The sequence below is a fragment of the Oncorhynchus mykiss genome, chromosome 4 (assembly GCF_013265735.2).
Source record: "Oncorhynchus mykiss isolate Arlee chromosome 4, USDA_OmykA_1.1, whole genome shotgun sequence".
NCBI lineage: Eukaryota > Metazoa > Chordata > Actinopteri > Salmoniformes > Salmonidae > Oncorhynchus > Oncorhynchus mykiss.
The window spans coordinates 46,641,967-46,664,721 of record NC_048568.1 but is presented as its reverse complement, the minus strand read 5'-3'; the positions used below and the strand labels follow the sequence as shown (position 1 = coordinate 46,664,721).

General features: G+C 44.9%; 1 protein-coding gene across 3 annotated transcripts in view; it reads left to right on the top strand.

Annotated features, from left to right (window-relative positions):
- tmem214 (transmembrane protein 214) overlaps positions 1-22,755 on the top strand; it is a 59,750-nt gene that overhangs the window by 18,837 nt on the left and 18,158 nt on the right. For all 3 annotated transcript variants that reach the window (XR_005051564.1, XM_036976465.1, XM_036976464.1), the window contains exons 4-8: positions 10,367-10,501; positions 12,827-12,909; positions 13,782-13,887; positions 17,522-17,603; positions 19,577-19,678. Coding sequence is in view for 2 of the 3 variants with exons in the window: in XM_036976465.1 (XP_036832360.1) it covers positions 10,367-10,501; positions 12,827-12,909; positions 13,782-13,887; positions 17,522-17,603; positions 19,577-19,678 (508 nt within the window). In the remaining variant the exon portion in view is untranslated. The remainder of the gene's footprint in view (positions 1-10,366; positions 10,502-12,826; positions 12,910-13,781; positions 13,888-17,521; positions 17,604-19,576; positions 19,679-22,755) is intronic.

Sequence of the window (22,755 nt, the reverse complement as noted above, 5' to 3'; positions counted from 1 at the left end):
ATACGCTGCCTGTGATTCGCTGGAGGAAGATTAAAAATGCTGCTCTGGTAATCAAATCAAATCAAATGTATTTGTCACTTACACATGGTTAACAGATGTTAATGCGAGTGTAGCGAAATGCTTGTGCTTCTAGTTCCGACAATGCAGTAATAACCAACGAGTAATCTAGCTAACAATTCCAAAACTACTACCTTATAGACACAAGTGTAAGGAGAGAAAGAATATGTACATAAAGATATATGAATGAGTGATGGTACAGAGCAGCATAGGCAAGATACAGTAGATGGTATCGAGTACAGTATGTACAAATGAGATGAGTATGTAAACAAAGTGGCATAGTTTAAAGTGGCTAGTGATACATGTATTACATAAAGATGCAGTAGATGATATAGAGTACAGTATATACATATACATATGAGATACATAATGTAGGGTATGTAAACATTATATTAAGTAGCATTGTTTAAAGTGACTAGTGATATATTTTACATCAATTCCCATTATTAAAGTGGCTGGAGTTGAGTCAGTGTGTTGGCAGCAGCCACTCAATGTTAGTGGTGGCTGTTTAACAGTCTGATGGCCTTGAGATAGAAGCTGTTTTTCAGTCTCTCGGTCCCAGCTTTGATGCACCTGTACAGCCCGACAGGATGCTCTCGATTGTGCATCTGTAGAAGTTTGTGTGCTTTTGGTGACAAGCCGAATTTCTTCAGCCTCCTGAGGTTGAAGAGGCGCTGCTGCGCCTTCTTCACGATGCTGTCTGTGGGTGGACCAATTCAGTTTGTCAGTTTGTCTGTGATGTGTACGCCGAGGAACTTACTTACTACCCTCTCCACTACTGTCCCATCGATGTGGATAGGGGCGTGTTCCCTCTGCTGTTTCCTGAAGTCCACAATCATCTCCTTAGTTTTGTTGACGTTGAGTGTGAGGTTATTTTCCTGACACCACACTCCGAGGGCCCTCACCTCCTCCCTGTAGGCCGTCTCGTCGTTGTTGGTAATCAAGCCTACCACTGTTGTGTCGTCCGCAAACTTGATGATTGAGTGGCCACGCAGTCGTGGGTGAACAGGGAGTACAGGAGAGGGCTCAGAACGCACCCTTGTGGGGCCCCAGTGTTGAAGATCAGCGGGGTGGAGATGTTGTTACCTACCCTCACCACCTGGGGGCGGCCCATCAGGATGTCCAGTACCCAGTTGCACAGGGCGGGGTAGAGACCCAGGGTCTCGAGCTTGATGACGAGTTTGGAGGGTACTATGGTGTTATGCTGAGCTGTAGTCGATGAACAGCATTCTCACATAGTTATTCCTCTTGTCCAGATGGGTTAGGGCAGTGTGGTTGAGATTGCATCGTCTGTGGACCTATTTGGGCGGTAAGCAAATTGGAGTGGGTCTAGCGTGTCAGGTAGGGTGGAGGTGATATGGTCCTTGACTAGTCTCTCAAAGCACTTCATGATGACGGAAGTGACGGAAGAGTGCTACGGGGGCGGTAGTCGTTTAGCTCAGTTACCTTAGCTTTCTTGGGAACAATGGTGGCCCTCTTGAAGCATGTGGGAACAGCAGACTGGGATAAGGATTGATTGAATATGTCCGTAAACACACCAGCCAGCTGGTCTGCGCATGCTCTGAGGGCGCGGCTTGGGATGCCGTCTGGGCCTGCTGCCTTGCGAGGGTTGACACGTTTAAATGTTTTCCTCACGTCGGCTGCAGTGAAGGAGAGTCCGCATGTTTTGGTTGCGGGCCGTGTCAGTGGCACTGTATTGTCCTCAAAGCGGGCAAAAAAGTTATTTAGTCTGCCTGGGAGCAGGACATCTTGGTCCGTGACTGGGCTGGTTTTCTTTTTGTAATCCGTGATTGACTGTAGACCCTGCCACATACCTCTTGTGTCTTAGTCGTTGAATTCTACTCTACTTTGTCTCTATACTGACGCTTAGCTTGTTTGATTGCCTTGCGGCGGGAATAGCTACACTGTTTGTAATTGGTCATATTTCCGGTCACCTTGCCCTGATTAAAAGCAGTGGTTCCCGCTTTCAGTTTATGGGAATGCTGCCATCAATCCACGGTTTCTGGTTTGGCAATGTTTTAATCGTTGCTATGGGAACGACATCTTCAAGGCACATTCTAATAAACTCGCTCACCGAATCAGCGTATTTGTCAATGTTGTTTGACGCAATACGAAACATATCCCAGTCCACGTGATGGAAGCAGTCTTGGAGCGTGGAATCAGATTGGTCGGACCAGCGTTGAACAGACCTCAGCGCGGGAGCTTCTTGTTTTAGCTTCTCTCTGTAGGCAGGGAGCAACAAAATGGAGTCGTGGTCAGCTTTTCCGAAAGGAGGGTGTGGGAGGGCCTTAAATGCTTTGCGGAAGTTAGAATAGCAATGAGCCAAGGTTTTACCAGCCCTGGTTGCAAAATCGATATGCTGATACAATTTAGGGAGTCTTGTTTTCAGATTAGCCTTGTTAAAATCCCCAGCTACAATGAATGCAGCCTCAGGATATGTGGATTCCAGTTTGCAAAGAGTCAAATAAAGTTTGTTCAGAGCCATCGATGTGTCTGCTTGGGGGGGAATATATACGGCTGTGATTATAATCGAAGAGAATTCCCTTGGTAGATAATGCGGTCGACATTTGATTGTGAGGAATTCTAAATCAGGTGAACAGAAGGACTTGAGTTCCTGTATGTTGTTGTGACCACACCACGTCTCGTTAACCATAAAGCATACGCCCCCGCCCCTCTTCTTACCAGAAAGATGTTTGTTTCTGTCGGCGCGATGCGTGGAGAAACCAGCTGGCTGCACCGACTCCGATAGCGTCTCTCGAGTGAGCCATGTTTCCATGAAGCAAAGAACGTTACAGTCTCTGATGTCCCCCTGGAATGCTACCCTTGCTCGGATTTCATCAACCTTGTTGTCAAGAGACTGGACATTGGCGTGAAGTATGCTAGGGAGTGGTGCGCGATGTGCCCGTCTCCGGAGTCTGACCAGAAGACCGCTTCGTTTCCCTCTTTTACGAAGTCGTTGTTTTGGGTCGCCGGCTGGGATCCATTCCGTTGTCCTGGGTGAAAGGCAGAACACAGAATCCACTTCAGGAAAGTCATATTCTTGGTCGTACTGATGGTGAGTTGACGCTGCTCTTATATTCAGTAGTTCTTCCCGACTGTATGTAATGAAACCTAAGATTACCTGGGGTACCAATGTAAGAAATAACTGCATAGTTTCCTAGGAACGCGAGGCGGCCATCTTTGTTGGCGCCGGAAGTACACTTGGGTCTTTAGACCCGATTTGGCTAGAAGCTGTGTTAATGGTCCAACCCATGATGCTAAAGAATCTGCACTGCCGTGTTTCTCTGAGACAACGGTACAGCGAAGTCTTATCATTACTATTTTCCTTGTCGCACAGTTCTCCCAAAATAAATTGTATGGTCGCACAGCAAAATATCTCGTTGCATATGCGACCAAATTGGCTGGGTTCCATCCCTGAAGGGGGTCTCCCCCTTCCCGGGAGAACAAAGCTGATCTCGACCTAACCAACCAGCCATGGATGTACGTCACTGGCCGTGGAAGTCGAAGAAGGTGTTCTCTGACAACGGGTGTCTCCATGGTGATGTTGAGCCCGGAACTGACACAGAACAGAAACAGCTTTGCCGCCCTGGATCCAGAGGTACCTGCGTCTTTGTCCTCGATTCTGTCTCCCTCTCTTGTGGCTTCTACCTCGGGTTCAGATCCTCAGAGCTCCCAGCCTCATCAGACCGTGAAGCTGCCTGAGAGACCAGCCCTTTCAACATCACCAGCTGTCATCATAGGCAGCTCTATGGTGAGAAAGATCTCGGTCCCCAAGGCAAAAACGCTGTGCTACACAGGAGCTCAAGTACAGGACATAACAAGGCTGCTTCCGACTGTTCTAACTAGAGGTTGACCGATTTAATCGGAATGGCCGATTTTAATTAGGGCCGATTTCAAGTTTTCATAACAATCGGAAGTCGGTATTTTTGGACACCGATTTGGCCAATTTTTTTACACCTTTATTTAATCTTTATTTAACTAGGCAAGTCAGTTAAGAACAGATTCTTATTTTCAATGACAGCCTAGGAACGGTGGGTTAACTGCCTTGTTCAGGGGCAGAACGACAGATTTTCACATTGTCAGTTCGGGGATCCAATCTTGCAACCTTACAGTTAACTAGTCCTACGCTATAACCACCTGCCTCTCGTTGCACTCCACGAGGAGACTGCCTGTTACGCAAATGCAGTAAGAAGCCAAGGTAAGTTGCTAGCTAGCATTAAACTTCTTATAAAAAACAATCATAATCACTAGTTAACTACACATGGTTGATATTACTAGTTTATCTAGCTTGTCCTGCGTTGCATATATATATATATTAACATGTAGCCTGAGAAACCAGGTCCATGAAGTCATTAACTTGCTTGAAACAGATGACATTCATATTCTATCTCTGAAACTCACTTAGATAATGTTTGCTACAGTGGTAGCAATACAAGGTTATAACATTTACAGAAATGCCAATGGTGGAGGTGTGGCTGTGTAATATATATATTCAGAACCACATTCCTATAATGATTAGAGGGGATCTCATGTTAAAAACTGAAGTAATATGGCTACAGGTTCATCTGCCTCGCCTAAAGCCCATTCTGGTGGGAAGCTGCTATAGACCACCAAGTGGTAACAGTCACTATCTGGATAATATGTGTAGAATGCTTGATAATGTATGTGATATCAATAGAGGTCTATTTTCTGGGTGACTTAAAGATTGACTGGCTTTCATCAAGCTGCCCACTCAAGAGAAAGCTTCAAACTCTATCTAGTGCCTGCAACCTGGTTCAGGTTGTCAGTCAACCTACCAGGGTAGTTACAAACAGCACAGGAATTAAATCATAAGTATGTATTGATCACATCTTTACTAATGCTGCAGAAATTTGCTTTAAAACAGTATCCATATCCATAGGATGTAGTGATCACAATATAATAGCCATATCTAGGGAAACCAAAGTTCCAAAGGCTGGGCCGAATGTAGTGTATAAGAGGTCATACAATACGTTTTGTAGTGATTCATATGTTAATGATGTAAAGAATATTTGCTGGTCTGTGGTGTGTAATGAAGAGCAACCAGACGCTGTTGGTCCGTGGTGAGTAATGAGGAGCAACCAGATGCTGCTGGTCCGTGGTGAGTAATGAGGAGAAACCAGACGCTGTTGGTCCGTGGTGAGTAATGAGGAGCAACCAGATGCTGCTGGTCCGTGGTGAGTAATGAGGAGCAACCAGACGCTGCTGGTCTGTGGTGTGTAATGAGGAGCAACCAGATGCTGCTGGTCCGTGGTGAGTAATGAGGAGCAACCAGATGCTGCTGGTCTGTGGTGTGTAATGAGGAGCAACCAGACGCTGCTGGTCTGTGGTGTGTAATGAGGAGCAACCAGACGCTGCTGGTCTGTGGTGTGTAATGAGGAGCAACCAGACGCTGCTGGTCTGTGGTGTGTAATGAGGAGCAACCAGACGCTGCTGGTCTGTGGTGTGTAATGAGGAGCAACCAGATGCTGCTGGTCTGTGGTGTGTAATGAGGAGCAACCAGACGCTGCTGGTCTGTGGTGTGTAATGAGGAGCAACCAGACGCTGCTGGTCTGTGGTGTGTAATGAGGAGCAACCAGACGCTGCTGGTCTGTGGTGTGTAATGAGGAGCAACCAGATGCTGCTGGTCTGTGGTGTGTAATGAGGAGCAACCAGACGCTGCTGGTCTGTGGTGTGTAATGAGGAGCAACCAGACGCTGCTGGTCTGTGGTGTGTAATGAGGAGCAAGCAGATGCTGCTGGTCTGTGGTGAGTAATGAGGAGCAAGCAGATGCTGCTGGTCTGTGGTGAGTAATGAGGAGCAACCAGATGCTGTTGGTCCGTGGTGTGTAATGAGGAGAAACCAGACGCTGTTGGTCCGTGGTGTGTAATGAGGAGAAACCAGACGCTGTTGGTCCGTGGTGTGTAATGAGGAGAAACCAGACGCTGTTGGTCCGTGGTGTGTAATGAGGAGAAACCAGACGCTGTTGGTCTGTGGTGAGTAATGAGGAGAAACCAGACGCTGTTGGTCCGTGGTGTGTAATGAGGAGAAACCAGACGCTGTTGGTCCGTGGTGTGTAATGAGGAGAAACCAGATGCTGTTGGTCCGTGGTGTGTAATGAGGAGAAACCAGACGCTGTTGGTCCGTGGTGTGTAATGAGGAGAAACCAGACGCTGCAGTAGACACATTAAGAAATTGACAAACTGTTAAATCCCTGTAGATTGATGAGGAATTGAAAAATAGTTGATAGATGAGGCAAAGGAGATGGCAAATAGGCCTGGCTGTACAACTGAGGAAAAAGTTATGGCAGCCCAACTGATAGGCAAGCGTACTGCAAATTGAGAAATCATGTGACTAAACTAAATACATTATTTAAAGAATGATCGTAAAAGCTTTGGGGCACCTCAAATGACATTTTGGGAAGAAAATCAACTCGGCTCCATTCGTTGAATCAGATGGCTCATTCATCACAAAGACCTGAACTACTTGAATGATTTCTTTCTTTGACATGATAAGCAAACGTAGGGATAACATGGATAACATGCCAACAACAAACGCTGACACTACACATCCAAGTATATCGGACCAAATTATGAAAGACAAAGAATTGTACTTTCGAATTCCGTAAAGTCAGTGTGGAAGAGGTGAAAAAAGTATTGTTGTTTATCAACAATGACAAGCCACCGGGGTCTGACAATCTGGATGAAAAATTACTGCGGATAAAAGCAGACGATTTTTGACCAGATACAATGCTATTTCACAGTAAACAAATTGACAACAGACTTTCAGCATGCTGATAGGGAAGGGCAATTCAACAGGCACAGCACTTACACAAATGACTGATGATTGGCTGAGAGGAATTGATGATGAAATGATTGTGGGGGCTGTCTTGTTAGACTTCAGTGTAGCTTTTGACATTATCGATCATAGTCTGCTGCTGGAATAACATATGTGTTATGGCTTTACACCCCCTGGTATATTATGGATAATATAAACTAGCCTACCTGGTTAAATAAAGGTGTTCTCAACTGGCCTACCTGGTTAAATAAAGGTGTTCTCAGCTAGCCTACCTGGTTAAATAAAGGTGTTCTCAACTAGCCTACCTGGTTAAATAAAGGTGTTCTCAGCTGGCCTACCTGGTTAAATGAAGGTGTTCTCAGCTAGCCTACCTGGTTAAATAAAGGTGTTCTCAACTAGCCTACCTGGTTAAATAAAGGTGTTCTCAGCTAGCCTACCTGGTTAAATAAAGGTGTTCTCAACTAGCCTACCTGGTTAAATAAAGGTGTTCTCAGCTAGCCTACCTGGTTAAATGAAGGTGTTCTCAACTAGCCTACCTGGTTAAATGAAGGTGTTCTCAACTAGCCTACCTGGTTAAATAAAGGTGTTCTCAGCTAGCCTACCTGGTTAAATGAAGGTGTTCTCAACTAGCCTACCTGGTTAAATAAAGGTGTTCTCAGCTAGCCTACCTGGTTAAATGAAGGTGTTCTCAACTAGCCTACCTGGTTAAATGAAGGTGTTCTCAACTAGCCTACCTGGTTAAATAAAGGTGTTCTCAGCTAGCCTACCTGGTTAAATGAAGGTGTTCTCAACTAGCCTACCTGGTTAAATAAAGGTGTTCTCAACTAGCCTACCTGGTTAAATAAAGGTGTTCTCAGCTAGCCTACCTGGTTAAATGAAGGTGTTCTCAACTAGCCTACCTGGTTAAATAAAGGTGTTCTCAGCTAGCCTACCTGGTTAAATAAAGGTGTTCTCAGCTAGCCTACCTGGTTAAATAAAGGTGTTCTCAACTAGCCTACCTGGTTAAATGAAGGTGTTCTCAACTAGCCTACCTGGTTAAATGAAGGTGAAATAAATATAAAAATAGGTTAGGCCTAAATATTTCTAAAAGTAAAAGCATTGTATTTGGAACAAAACCTTCACTAAACCCTCAACCTCAACTAAATCTTGTAATAAATGTGGAAATTGAGCGAGTTGAGATGACTAAACTGCTTGGAGTAACACTAAACTGTCATGGTCAAAAAGTATTAATGCAGTAGTAGCTAAGATGGGGAGAAGTCTGTCTTTCTAATAAAGCACTAGTTTCTACCTTCTTAACAACACTATCAACAAGGCAGATCCTAGTTTCTACCTTCTTAACAACACTATCAACAAGGCAGGTCCTACAGGTCCTAGTTTCTACCTTCTTAACAACACTATCAACAAGACAGGTCCTACAGGCCCTAGTTTCTACCTTCTTAACAACACTATCAACAAGGCAGATCCTACAGGCCCTAGTTTTGTCTCACCTGGACTACTGTTCAGTCGTGTGGTCAGGTTCCACAAAAAGTTACAAATGGCTCAAAATTACAAATGGCTCAGAACAGGGCAGCACGGCTGGCCCTTGGATGTACACAGATCTAATATTAATAATATGCATGTCAATCTCTCCTGTCTCAAAATGGAGGAGAGAATGACTTCATCACTACTTTTATTTATGAGAAGTGTTGTTGAATGCACCGAGCTGTCTAAACTACTGGCACACAGCTTGGACACCATGCATACTCCACATGCCACCAGAGGTCTCTTCACAGTCCCCAAGTCCAGAACAGACTATGGGAGGCACAGTCCTAGATGGAACTCTCTTCCACATCAAGTAACTGATGCAAGCAGTAAAATGAGATTTAAAAAAACAGATGATCTGGAACAGCTGGGACTGTGAAGCAACACAAACTTTGGCACAGATGCACGCGTGCGGGCACACGATAACATACGCACATACACATGGATTTAGTAATTTAGTACAGTAGAGGTGGAGTAGGGGCCTGAGGGCACACAATGTGTTGGGATATCTGTGAATGTATTGTAATGTTTTTAAAATGGTATAAACTGACTTAATTTTGCTGGATCCCAGGAAGAGTATCCAAATAGATCAAATCAAATGTATTTGCCACATACACATGGTTAGCAGATGTTAATGCGAGTGTAGCGAAATGCTTGTGCTTCTAGTTCCGACAATGCAGTAATAACCAACGAGTAATTTAACTTAAAAATTCCCAAACTACTACCTTATACACACAAGTGTAAAGGGATAAAGAATATGTACATAAAGATATATGAATGAGTGATGGTACAGAGCGGCATAGGCAAGATACAGTAGATGGTATCGAGTACAGTATATACATATGAAGTGGCATAGTTTAAAGTGGCTAGTGATACATGTATTACATAAAGATGCACTAGATGATATAGAGTACAGTATATACAGTGGGGCAAGAAAGTATTTAGTCAGCCACCAATTGTGCAAGTTCTCCCACTTAAAAAGATGAGATAATGTAATTTTCATCATAGTACACTTCAACTATGACAGACAAAACGAGAGAAAAAATCCAGAAAATCACATTTGTAGGATTTTTCATGAATTTATTTGCAAATTATGTTGGAAAATAAGTATTCGGGTCCGGATATTGTAGCCCAGGAGTGGGCTTCGGTGGTAGCACAGGAGCCCTGGCCGGGCTAGCTTCAGGCTAATTGGTGCTTGCTCCGGGATGGAAACGCTAGCCAGGAGTGGTCACCCGGGATTGCGGTTAGCTAGTTGCGAAGATCCAGATGAGAATGTTCAGAGTTTGCGGTAGGAATCTGGGCATATGGAGAGAGAGAGGTCCGTTATGCTCTGGTTTGAGTCACGTTGTTCGAACTGGTGAGCGCTTTCCGAGCTAAAGGTTAACTGATGACCGCTAGCAATGGTTTGCTGACTGATAGCTGGTAGGTAGTTAGCTGGCTAGCTTCAGTTGAGGGATTCCAGATCCGAAGTAAATATAAATACTTTAGAAAAGACAGATCCACACCACATTGGGTGAGGCGGGTTGCAGGAGAGTATTTAGAAGTTGAGGTTTAGGAAAATATTTTAAAAAGATGTGTGAAGAAAAATATGTAAAAATATACAAGGGACACGACAAAGACGTCTGACTGCTACGCCAACTTGGAAATGAGTACATTGACTCTGTACTGGTACCCCCTGTGTGTGTTACCCTGGTAACCCCTTGTGTGTGTTGTTACCCCGGTAACCCCTTGTGTGTGTTGTTTCCCCGGGTAACCCCCTGTGTGTGTTGTTTCCCCGGGTAACCCCCTGTGTGTGTTTTTACAGGAGTGTAATTCTCTCTGGGCCTGTAAGTAAGGGCCTGTAAGTAAGCATTTCACCTGTTGTTGACGAGGCATGTGACATACAATTTTCTTTTGATTTTACAACAACCACAACTCAACCTCCTAAGTGGTCGACAGTCCCGTTCTAACCATTTAGTACCATTCTAACCCTTCTCACTCCTCTCTGTCTTAGATTACCCATACTGCCTTGCGGGGAAGGAGCTGAGGGGCGTGGTCAAAGCTTTAATTGGTCGCTGCAACGAGAGTCTACAGGACTTCTATGACCACTGTGTTTACACCATGCTGAGAGAACTGGACAAACAGACAGGTGAGAGAACTGGACAAACGGACAGGTGAGAGAACTGGACAAACGGACAGGTGAGAGAACTGGACAAACGGACAGGTGAGAGAACTGGACAAACGGACAGGTGAGAGAACTGGACAAACGGACAGGTGAGAGAACTGGACAAACGGACAGGTGAGAGAACTGGACAAACGGACAGGTGAGAGAACTGGACAAACGGACAGGTGAGAGAACTGGACAAACGGACAGGTGAGAGAACTGGACAAACGGACAGGTGAGAGAACTGGACAAACGGACAGGTGAGAGAACTGGACAAACGGACAGGTGAGAGAACTGGACAAACGGACAGGTGAGAGAACTGGACAAACGGACAGGTGAGAGAACTGGACAAACGGACAGGTGAGAGAACTGGACAAACGGACAGGTGAGAGAACTGGACAAACAGACAGGTGAGAGAACTGGACAAACGGACAGGTGAGAGAACTGGACAAACGGACAGGTGAGAGAACTGGACAAACGGAAACGCAAAATGGGGATCCTGCATACTTGCTTTAAGTTTATTGCTAGACAATTTGTGCTACGTAACACCACAGGATCACCATTTTGTGTAGCTATATTTAGTTGTAGTGTTGCGTACTGGGTAGGGTTTAGAGGTCGACCGATTATGATTTTTCAACGCCGATACCGATTATTGGAGGACAAAAAAAGCCGATACCAATTAATCGGCCGATTTTATATGATTTTATATTATTTTATATCTATCTTATCTATCTTATCTATCTTCCATAGATATGTGTTCATTGTTCATTCAGTATAGTTGCAATTGTCATTATTACAAAAATGTGTGTATTACATTTTTGTAATAATGACAATTGCAACAATACTGAATGAACAATGAACACTATTTAATATAATACATAAATAAAATCAATTTAGTCTCAAATAACATGAATGATGAATGTATATGCAGGAAATCCTATTTTAATAATGGACATGGTAAGAATTGACGACCAAAGTGCGAGTCATAATTCCCATGACACCTTCTCGCAAAATCTGAAAAGCGCTTCCTTCATTCATTTATTCCATACGATATTTTTAGATTCACTTAAAATAAGGTCTGTGTTTCGTGTAGGTTTACACCACCTTGCCAATTTTATAACTGTGTAGATATCCATAGGACAAGGTAACTCTGATCAATATTGGCTAAATATTAAACACCCTAACCTGCACGAAACACAGACCTTATTGGAAGTAGATCAAGACATTCTCTATGGAAGACATGAACAGAGGTGGTTTAAGCCTGAACGAAACACAGACCTGATTTGAAGTAGATCAAGACATTCTCTATGGAAGTCATGAACAGAGGCGGTTTAAGCACGAAACACAAACCTTATTTGAAGTAGATCAAGACATTCTCTATGGAAGACATGAACGGTAAATTAACGAAGGAACCCCATTCAAGTTCATCCGCAAGTTATTACAGGAATTATAACGCGTCGACTATTTCTCTCTAAACCATATACCTTTGACTATTACGAGCCTGCTGCTGCCTACCACCCCTCAGTCAGACTGCTCTATCAAATATCAAATCATAGACTTAACTATAAACACACAGAAATACGAGCCTTAGGTCAAATCCGGAAACTATCACCTCGAGAACAAAACGTTTATTCCGTTCCGTATTTTATCTAACAGAGGGCATCCATGAGTCTAAATATTCCTGTTACATTGCACAACCTTTAATGTTATCTCATAATTACGTAAAATTCTGGCAAATTAGTTCGCAACGAGCCAGGCGGCCCAAACTGCTGCATATATACTGACTCTGCGTGCAATGAACGCAAGAGAAGTGACAATTTCACCTGGTTGATATTGCCTGCTAACCTGGATATCTTTTAGCTAAATATGCAGGTTTAAAAATATATACTTCTGTGTATTGATTTTAAGAAAGGCATTGATGTTTATGGTTAAGTACACATTGGAGCAACGACAGTCGTTGATTGTTTTTTATAAGATAAGTTTAATGCTAGCTAGCAACTTACCTTTGCTTACTGCATTCGCGTAACAGGCAGTCTCCTCGTGGAGTGCAATGTAATCAGGTGGTTAGAGCATTGGACTAGTTAACTGTAAGGTTGCAAGATTGGATCCCCCAAGCTGACAAGGATAAAAATCTGAGGCAGAACGTTCCTAGGCCGTCATTGAAAATAAGAATGTGTTCTTAACTGACTTGCCTAGTTAAATAAAGAGAAAGAAAAAAAATCTGTGCTAATTAATCTGCCATTCCGATTAATCGGTCGACCTCTAGTAGGGTATACAGTCAACTTAAAGCTGACTCTCCTGTCTCTGTAGGAGAGCCTCTCCATGGTTACCGGGTGTGTATCCAGGCCATCCTTCAAGACAAGCCCAGAATGGCTACACAGAACCTTCCTGACGTGAGTGTCCATCCATCCCAGTGCCCTGTGTGTGTGTGTCTGATATTAAGAAAATATTACATTTTGTGTGCTCTGATTGGTCTCATACTGACCAATCAAATGCCCCCCCCCCTCGCTCAAATACAGATTGCTTTATTGGCATGAACTACAATTAGTAGACAATTAGTAGATATTACCACAGAAATCCAGTTAATATCAGTGGTAGTAATATTAGTACACATAATCATGTATAGAGATACAACACTACTGCTGTTGTATTGGGGAACCATGGATACAGGTACAACACTACTGCAACAGTAGTAGTAGGTGTTGTACCTGTATCCAAGGTTCCCCAATACAACATCAGTAGTGTTGTACCTGTATCCAAGGTTCCCCAATACAACATCAGTAGTGTTGTACCTGTATCCATGGTTCCCCAATACAACAGTAGTAGTAGTAGGTGTTGTACCTGTATCCATGGTTCCCCAATACAACAGCAGTAGTACTGTTGTACCTGTATCCATGGTTCCCCAATACAACAGCAGTAGTGTTGTACCTGTATCCATGGTTCCCCTATACAACATAAGTAGTGTTGTACCTGTATCCATGGTTCCCCTATACAACATAAGTAGTGTTGTACCTGTATCCATGGTTCCCCAATCTGTTGTATTGGGGAACCATGGATACAGGTACAACACTACTGCTGTTGTATTGGGGAACCATGGATACAGGTACAACAGTACTACTGCTGCTGCTGTTTTGGAATCTTCAGTCAATGTTTAATTAAATACGATTTATTAAAAGAATGGCTAAACATACATGGATGATGGTTACACTAAGTTATATACAATGTCTATCCTCTATCCTCTCTCTCTCGCTCGCTCTTTTTCTAGTATCTGGAGTTGTTGCGGTCAGTTCAGAACCGTCCGGTCAAGTGTCTGACAATCATGTGGTCTCTGGGACAAGCTGGCTACTACGACCTCAGCCAGGGGCTACGAGGTGACACACACACTGCACATGTACACACCCAGGCCAGGATTCAATCTAAGGTGTCTCATATCAAATGTTATTTGTCTCATGCAGCAAATACAACAGGTGGAGAGACCTTACTTACAAGATGATAATAATGGTGCTGGAGGGGCTGCGGTTTTACCAACTGTGCCATTTTGCCTGTTTTTTTCCCACATTATTTTGAACTCATTTTGTACATAATGTTGCTGCTACTGTCTCTTATGACCGAAAAGAGCTTCTGGATTACTCACGTCAAACTGGACTTTTCTTTAATGAGTCCGACGCGAAGGATATACTGCTTTGTCAAGAGAAGGCCCAAATCAGCGTTAAAGGGGGAGGAGGTCGCGGTGCCTTGTAAGAATTAGCCGACAAGTAGGTTAACCACCACTACCGTCTGTATTATTGGACAACATGCAATTGTTGGAAAATAAACCGGATGATCTATGATTTAAGACTTCCCTACCAACGGGACATTAAACTGTAATATATTTTTCACCGAGACGTGGCTGAACGACAACATGGATAACCTAGAGCTGGCTGGCTTCTCCGTGCATCGGCAGGACAGAGCAGCTCTGTGGTAAGAAGAGGTGCAGGTTGTATCTGTTTGTCAATAACTGCTGGTATGCGATGTCTAATATTAAAGAAGTCTCGAGGTATTGCTTGCCTGAAGTAGAGTACCTCATGATAAGCGGCAGACCACACAATCTACCAAGAGAGATCTCATCTATATTATTCATAGCCGTCTATTTGCAACCACAAACGGATGCTGGCAATCTCAGTCAAACTTAAATCCGTTTTACCTCATTTCTACCAACATGTCACGTGCAACCAGAGGAGACAAAAAACTCTAGACCACCTTTACTCCACACAGAGACACATATAAAGCTTGCCTTCCATTTGGCGAATCTGACGGTAATTCTATCCTCCTGATTACAAGCAAAAACTAAAGCAGGAAGTACCAGTGATGCGCTCAATACGGAAGTGGTCATGACGCAGATGCTACGCTACAGGACTGTTTTGCAGCACAGACTGGAATATGTTCTGGGATTCATCCAATGTTGTTGAGTATACCACTTCAGTCACCAGTTTCATCAGTAAGTGTATCGACGACATTGTACGTTCACTGTGGGGACATTTCCCAACCAGAAGCCATGGATTACAGACATCTGCACCGAGCAAAAGGCTAGAGCAGCCGCTTTCACGGAGCGAGACACTAATCCGGACGTTTATAAGAAATCCCGCTATGTCCTCCGATGAACCATCAAACAGGCAAAGCGGCTCTGATGCTCGTCGGATGTGGCAAGGCTTGAAAAATATTAGGGACTACAAAGGGAAACCCAGCCGTGAGCTGCCCAGTGACGCGAGCCTACCAGATGAGCTCAATGTCTTCAGGGCAAGCAACACTAAAGCATGCATGAGAGCACCAGCTGTTCCGGACGACTGTGTGATCACGCTCTCCATAGCTGGTGTGAGCAAGACCTTTTTTAAACAGGTCAACATTCACAAAGCCGCAGGGCCCTACGGATTACCAGGACGTGCACTCAAAGCATGCGCGGACCAACTGGCAAGTGTCGTCACTGACATTTTCAACCTCTCCCTGACCGAGTCTGTAATGTCTACATGTTTCAAACAGACCACTATAGCCCCTGGGCCCAAGAAAGCGAAGTTAACCAGCCTAAATGATTACAGACCCGTAAGCACTCACGTCTATAGCCATGAAGTGCTTTGAAAGGCTGGTCATGGCTCACATCAACACTATGTCGGAAACCCAAGACCCATTCCAAATTCGCATTCCGCCCCAACCAATCCACAGATGACGCAATGTCAATCGCATTTCTCCCTGCTCTTTCCCACCTGGACAAAACTAACATCTATGTGAGAATGCTATTCATTGACTACAGCTCAGCATTCAACACCATAGTGCCCTCAAAGCTCATCACTAAGCTAAGGGCTCTGGGACTAAACACCTCCCTCCGCAACTGGATTCTAGACTTCCTGACGGGCTGCCCCCAGATGGTGAGGGTAGGAACAACACATCCCCCCCACAATTTTTGGAGCCTTCCTCTGAAACCGCCTTGTGTATATAGGTCCTGGATGTCAGGAAGTTTGGCCCCAGTGACGTACTGGGTTGTACGCAGTACCCTCTGCAGGTAGCCTAGTGGTTAGCGTTGGGCCAGTAACCGTGAAAGGTTGCTGGATCGAATCCCCGAGCTGAGAAGACTAAAGTCATTCTGCCCCTGAGCAAGGAAGTTAACTCACTGTTCCCCGGGTGCTGAAGACATGAATGTCGATTTAAGGCAGCCCTCCGCAACTCTGATTCAGAGGGGTTGGGTTAAACTTGTCCTAAACTTAATTCAGTTGTACAAATGACTAGGCATCCCCCGCCTTTCCCCTTACCCTTACTTTCAGATGCCGAAGTGTTGCCATACCTGGCAATGATGGGGATCCCGAGTGGCGCTGCGGTCTAAGGCACTGCATCTCAATGCTAGAGGCGTCACTACAGACCCTGGTTCAATTCCAGGGTGTATGACAACCGGCTGTGATTGGGAGTCCCATAGGGCGGCGCACAATTGGCCCAGCGTCGTTAGGGTTTGGCTGGGGTAGGCAGTCATTGTAAAAAATAATTTGTTCTTAACTGACTTGCCTAGTTAATACAATAAATTATGCAACTGGTCAGGATGCTCTCGATGGTGCAGCTGTAGAACTTTTTGGGGATCCTGAGGGGGAATTGCTGTCCCCAGTCCACCTGGCTGTGCTGCTGCTCCAGTTTCAACTATTCTGCCTTATTATTATTCGACCATGTTGGTCATTTATGAACATTTGAACATCTTGACCATGTTCTGTTATAATCTCCACCCGGCACAGCCAGAAGAGGACTGGCCACCCCACATAGCCTGGTTCCTCTCTAGGTTTCTACCTAGGTTTTGGCCTTTCTAGGGAGTTTTTCCTAGCCACCGTGCTTCTACACCTGCATTGCTTGCTGTTTTGGGGTTTTAGGCTGGGTTTCTGTACAGCACTTTGAGATATCAGCTGATGTACGAAGGGCTATATAAATACATTTGATTTGATTTGATTTTGATTTGATTTGAATAGGTTTTGTCGTGCCCTCTTCACGACTGTGTCTTGGTGTGTTTGGACCATGATAGTTTGTTTATGATGTGGACACCAAGGAACTTGAAGCTCCACTGCAGCCCTGTTGATGTTAATGGGGGTCCTTTACCTTTAGTCCACAATCATCTCCTTTGTCTTGCTCACATTGAGGGAGAAGTTGTTGTCCTGGCAGTGACAACCTCCCTATACCACTGCTGTAGTCAGCAAACTTAATGATTGTGTTGGAGTCATGTGTGGCCATGCAGTCATGAGTGAACAGGGAGTACAGAAGGGGACTGAGCACACACTCCTGAGGGGCCCCTGTGTTGAGGATCAGTGTGGCGGATGTGGTGTTGCCTACCCTTACCACCTGGGGGCGGCCTGTCAGGGTGTCCAGGATCCAGTTTCAGAAGGATGTGTTTAGTCCCAGAGTCCTTAGCTTAATGATGAGCTATACGGGCACTATGGTGTTTGAACGCTGAGCTGTAGGCAACAATCTTCTCACCTTAAGGATTAACTGTGTGTGTTGCAGTATGGCTGGGTATCATGCTGCCAGTCCTGGGGGTGAAGGCCCTGTCATCCTACGCCATCGCATACTTGGAGAGACTACTGCTGTAAGTACCTGACCTCTAACCCCTACCCTACCTGGGGAGACTGCTGCTGTAAGTACCTGACCTCTAACCCCTACCCTACCTGAAGAGACTGCTGCTGTAAATACCTGACCTCTAACCCCTACCCGGAGAGACTGCTGCTGTAAATACCTGAGCTCTAACCCCTACCCAGAGAGACTGCTGCTGTAAATACCTGAGCTCTAACCCCTACCCGGAAAGACTGCTGCTGTAAATACCTGAGCTTTAACCCCTACCCGGAGAGACTGCTGCTGTAAATACCTGAGCTCTAACCCCTACCCTACCCGGAGAGACTGCTGCTGTAAATACCTGACCTCTAACCCCTACCCTACCCGGAGAGACTGCTGCTGTAAATACCTGAGCTCTAACCCCTACCCTACCCGGAGAGACTGCTGCTGTAAATACCTGAGCTCTAACCCCTACCCTACCCGGAGAGACTGCTGCTGTAAATACCTGAGCTCTAACCCCTACCCTACCTGGGGAGACTGCTGCTGTAAGTACCTGATCTCTAACCCCTACCCCACCTGGGGAGACTGCTGCTGTAAGTACCTGACCTCTAACCCCTACCCTACCTGAAGAGACTGCTGCTGTAAATACCTGACCTCTAACCCCTACCCTACCTGGAGAGACTGCTGCTGTAAATACCTGAGCTCTAACCCCTACCCGGAGAGACTGCTGCTGTAAATACCTGACCTCTAACCCCTACCCTACCCGGAGAGACTGCTGCTGTAAATACCTGACCTCTAACCCCTACCCTACCCGGAGAGACTGCTGCTGTAAATACCTGACCTCTAACCCCTACCCTACCCGGAGAGACTGCTGCTGTAAATACCTGAGCTCTAACCCCTACCCTACCCGGAGAGACTGCTGCTGTAAATACCTGAGCTCTAACCCCTACCCTACCTGGGGAGACTGCTGCTGTAAGTACCTGATCTCTAACCCCTACCCCACCTGGGGAGACTGCTGCTGTAAGTACCTGACCTCTAACCCCTACCCTACCTGAAGAGACTGCTGCTGTAAATACCTGACCTCTAACCCCTACCCTACCTGGAGAGACTGCTGCTGTAAATACCTGAGCTCTAACCCCTACCCGGAGAGACTGCTGCTGTAAATACCTGACCTCTAACCCCTACCCTACCCGGAGAGACTGCTGCTGTAAATACCTGACCTCTAACCCCTACCCTACCTGGAGAGACTGCTGCTGTAAATACCTGAGCTCTAACCCCTACCCTACCTGGAGAGACTGCTGCTGTAAACACCTGACCTCTAACCCCTACCCTATCTGGGGAGACTGCTGCTGTAAATACCTGACCTCTAACCCCTACCCTACCTGGGGAGACTGCTGCTGTAAATACCTGAGCTCTAACCCCTACCCTACCTGGACAGACTGCTGCTGTAAACACCTGACCTCTAACCCCTACCCTATCTGGGGAGACTGCTGCTGTAAACACCTGACCTCTAACCCCTACCCTATCTGGGGAGACTGCTGCTGTAAATACCTGACCTCTAACCCCTACCCTATCTGGGGAGACTGCTGCTGTAAATACCTGACCTCTAACCCCTACCCTACCTGGGGAGACTGCTGCTGTAAATACCTGACCTCTAACACCTACCCTACCTGGGGAGACTGCTGCTGTAAATACCTGACCTCTAACCCCTACCCTACCTGGGGAGACTGCTGTTGTAGTATAGACAAGGGCCCAATCCCCAATGGACCCGACACCCTATGCACGTGTGGAGATTTGTATTGGCAGAGGCAATAATGGTTAAACTTCCATCTACCAAGCCCATCAGAGGGCAGAGTGGAGCTGTTACCATATTGATCATCTGAGCTCAACAAATGTTTAAGGGTCATGGGGTTAAGGGGTCGATAGGGGACAGTTGGAGGTGTGGCTGGGTTGAACTTCAATATTACACTGTACTTTGTTTTTGTAAAATGCTGTTTTTGTGTTCTCCAGGCTCCATGTTAACCTGACTAAAGGTTTTGGGGTCATGGGACCTAAAGACTTTTTCCCTCTGCTGGACTTCGCCTACATGCCAAAGAATGCCCTGTCACCAAGGTAACGCACACAAGACGCCTGACTGTCTGAATGCCCTGTCACCCAGGTAACACACATAGACGCCTGACTGTCTGAATGCCCTGTCACCCAGGTAACACACATAGATGCCTGACTGTCTGAATGCCCTGTCACCCAGGTAACACACATAGATGCCTGACTGTCTGAATGCCCTGTCACCCAGGTAAAACACATAGATGCCTGACTGTCTGAATGCCCTGTCACCCAGGTAACACACATAGATGCCTGACTGTCTGAATGCCCTGTCACCCAGGTAACACACATAGATGCCTGACTGTCTGAATGCCCTGTCACCCAGGTAACACACATAGATGCCTGACTGTCTGAATGCCCTGTCACCCAGGTAACACACATAGACGCCTGACTGTCTGAATGCCCTGTCACCCAGGTAACACACATAGATGCCTGACTGTCTGAATGCCCTGTCACCCAGGTAACACACATAGACGCCTGACTGTCTGAATGCCCTGTCACCCAGGTAACACACATAGATGCCTGACTGTCTGAATGCCCTGTCACCCAGGTAACTCACATAGATGCCTGACTGTCTGAATGCCCTGTCACCCAGGTAACACACATAGACGCCTGACTGTCTGAATGCCCTGTCACCCAGGTAACACACATAGACGCCTGACTGTCTGAATGCCCTGTCACCCAGGTAACACACATAGATGCCTGACTGTCTGAATGCCCTGTCACCCAGGTAACACACATAGACGCCTAACTGTCTGAATGCCCTGTCACCCAGGTAACACACATAGACGCCTGACTGTCTGAATGCCCTGTCACCCAGGTAACACACATAGATGCCTGACTGTCTGAATGCCCTGTCACCCAGGTAACACACATAGATGCCTGACTGTCTGAATGCCCTGTCACCCAGGTAACACACATAGATGCCTGACTGTCTGAATGCCCTGTCACCCAGGTAACACACATAGATGCCTGACTGTCTGAATGCCCTGTCACCCAGGTAACACACATAGATGCCTGACTGTCTGAATGCCCTGTCACCCAGGTAACACACATAGACGCCTGACTGTCTGAATGCCCCTAGGAGACAGTCTAAAGCAGAATAACTATGTAGATTACCATCACCAATAGGAGACAGTCTAAAGCAGCAGTATAACTATGTAGATTATCACCACCAATAGGAGACAGTCTAAAGCAGCAGTATAACTATGTAGATTATCCTCACCAATAGGAGACAGTCTAAAGCAGAATAACTATGTAGATTATCATCACCAATAGGAGACAGTCTAAAGCAGAATAACTATGCAGCGTAACTATGTAGATTATCATCACCAATAGGAGACAGTCTAAAGCAGCAGTGTAACTATGTAGATTATCATCACCAATAGGAGACAGTCTAAAGCAGCAGTGTAACTATGTAGATTATCACCACCAATAGGAGACAGTCTAAAGCAGCAGTGTAACTATGTAGATTATCATCACCAATAGGAGACAGTCTAAAGCAGCAGTGTAACTATGTAGATTATCATCACCAATAGGAGACAGTCTAAAGCAGAATAACTATGTAGATTATCATCACCAATAGGAGACAGTCTAAAGCAGAATAACTATGTAGATTATCATCACCAATAGGAGACAGTCTAAAGCAGCAGAATAACTATGTAGATTACCATCACCAATAGGAGACAGTCTAAAGCAGCAGTATAACTATGTAGATTATCATCACCAATAGGAGACAGTCTAAAGCAGCAGAATAACTATGTAGATTACCATCACCAATAGGAGACAGTCTAAAGCAGCAGTGTAACTATGTAGATTATCATCACCAATAGGAGACAGTCTAAAGCAGCAGTGTAACTATGTAGATTATCATCACCAATAGGAGACAGTCTAAAGCAGCAGTGTAACTATGTAGATTATCATCACCAATAGGAGACAGTCTAAAGCAGAATAACTATGTAGATTATCATCACCAATAGGAGACAGTCTAAAGCAGAATAACTATGTAGATTATCATCACCAATAGGAGACAGTCTAAAGCAGAATAACTATGTAGATTATCATCACCAATAGGAGACAGTCTAAAGCAGTATAACTATGTAGATTATCATCACCAATAGGAGACAGTCTAAAGCAGCAGTGTAACTATGTAGATTATCACCACCAATAGGAGACAGTCTAAAGCAGCAGTGTAACTATGTAGATTATCACCACTAATAGGAGACAGTCTAAAGCAGAATAACTATGTAGATTATCCTCACCAATAGGAGACAGTCTAAAGCAGCAGTATAACTATGTAGATTATCACCACTAATAGGAGACAGTCTAAAGCAGCAGTGTAACTATGTAGATTATCATCACCAATAGGAGACAGTCTAAAGCAGAATAACTATGTAGATTATCATCACCAATAGGAGACAGTCTAAAGCAGCAGTGTAACTATGTAGATTATCATCACCAATAGGAGACAGTCTAAAGCAGAATAACTATGTAGATTATCACCACCAATAGGAGACAGTCTAAAGCAGAATAACTATGTAGATTATCATCACCAATAGGAGACAGTCTAAAGCAGAATAACTATGTAGATTATCACCACCAATAGGAGACAGTCTAAAGCAGAATAACTATGTAGATTACCATCACCAATAGGAGACAGTCTAAAGCAGCAGTATAACTATGTAGATTATCATCACCAATAGGAGACAGTCTAAAGCAGCAGTATAACTATGTAGATTATCCTCACCAATAGGAGACAGTCTAAAGCAGAATAACTATGTAGATTATCATCACCAATAGGAGACAGTCTAAAGCAGAATAACTATGCAGCGTAACTATGTAGATTATCATCACCAATAGGAGACAGTCTAAAGCAGCAGTGTAACTATGTAGATTATCATCACCAATAGGAGACAGTCTAAAGCAGCAGTGTAACTATGTAGATTATCATCACCAATAGGAGACAGTCTAAAGCAGCAGTGTAACTATGTAGATTATCATCACTAATAGGAGACAGTCTAAAGCAGAATAACTATGTAGATTATCATCACCAATAGGAGACAGTCTAAAGCAGAATAACTATGTAG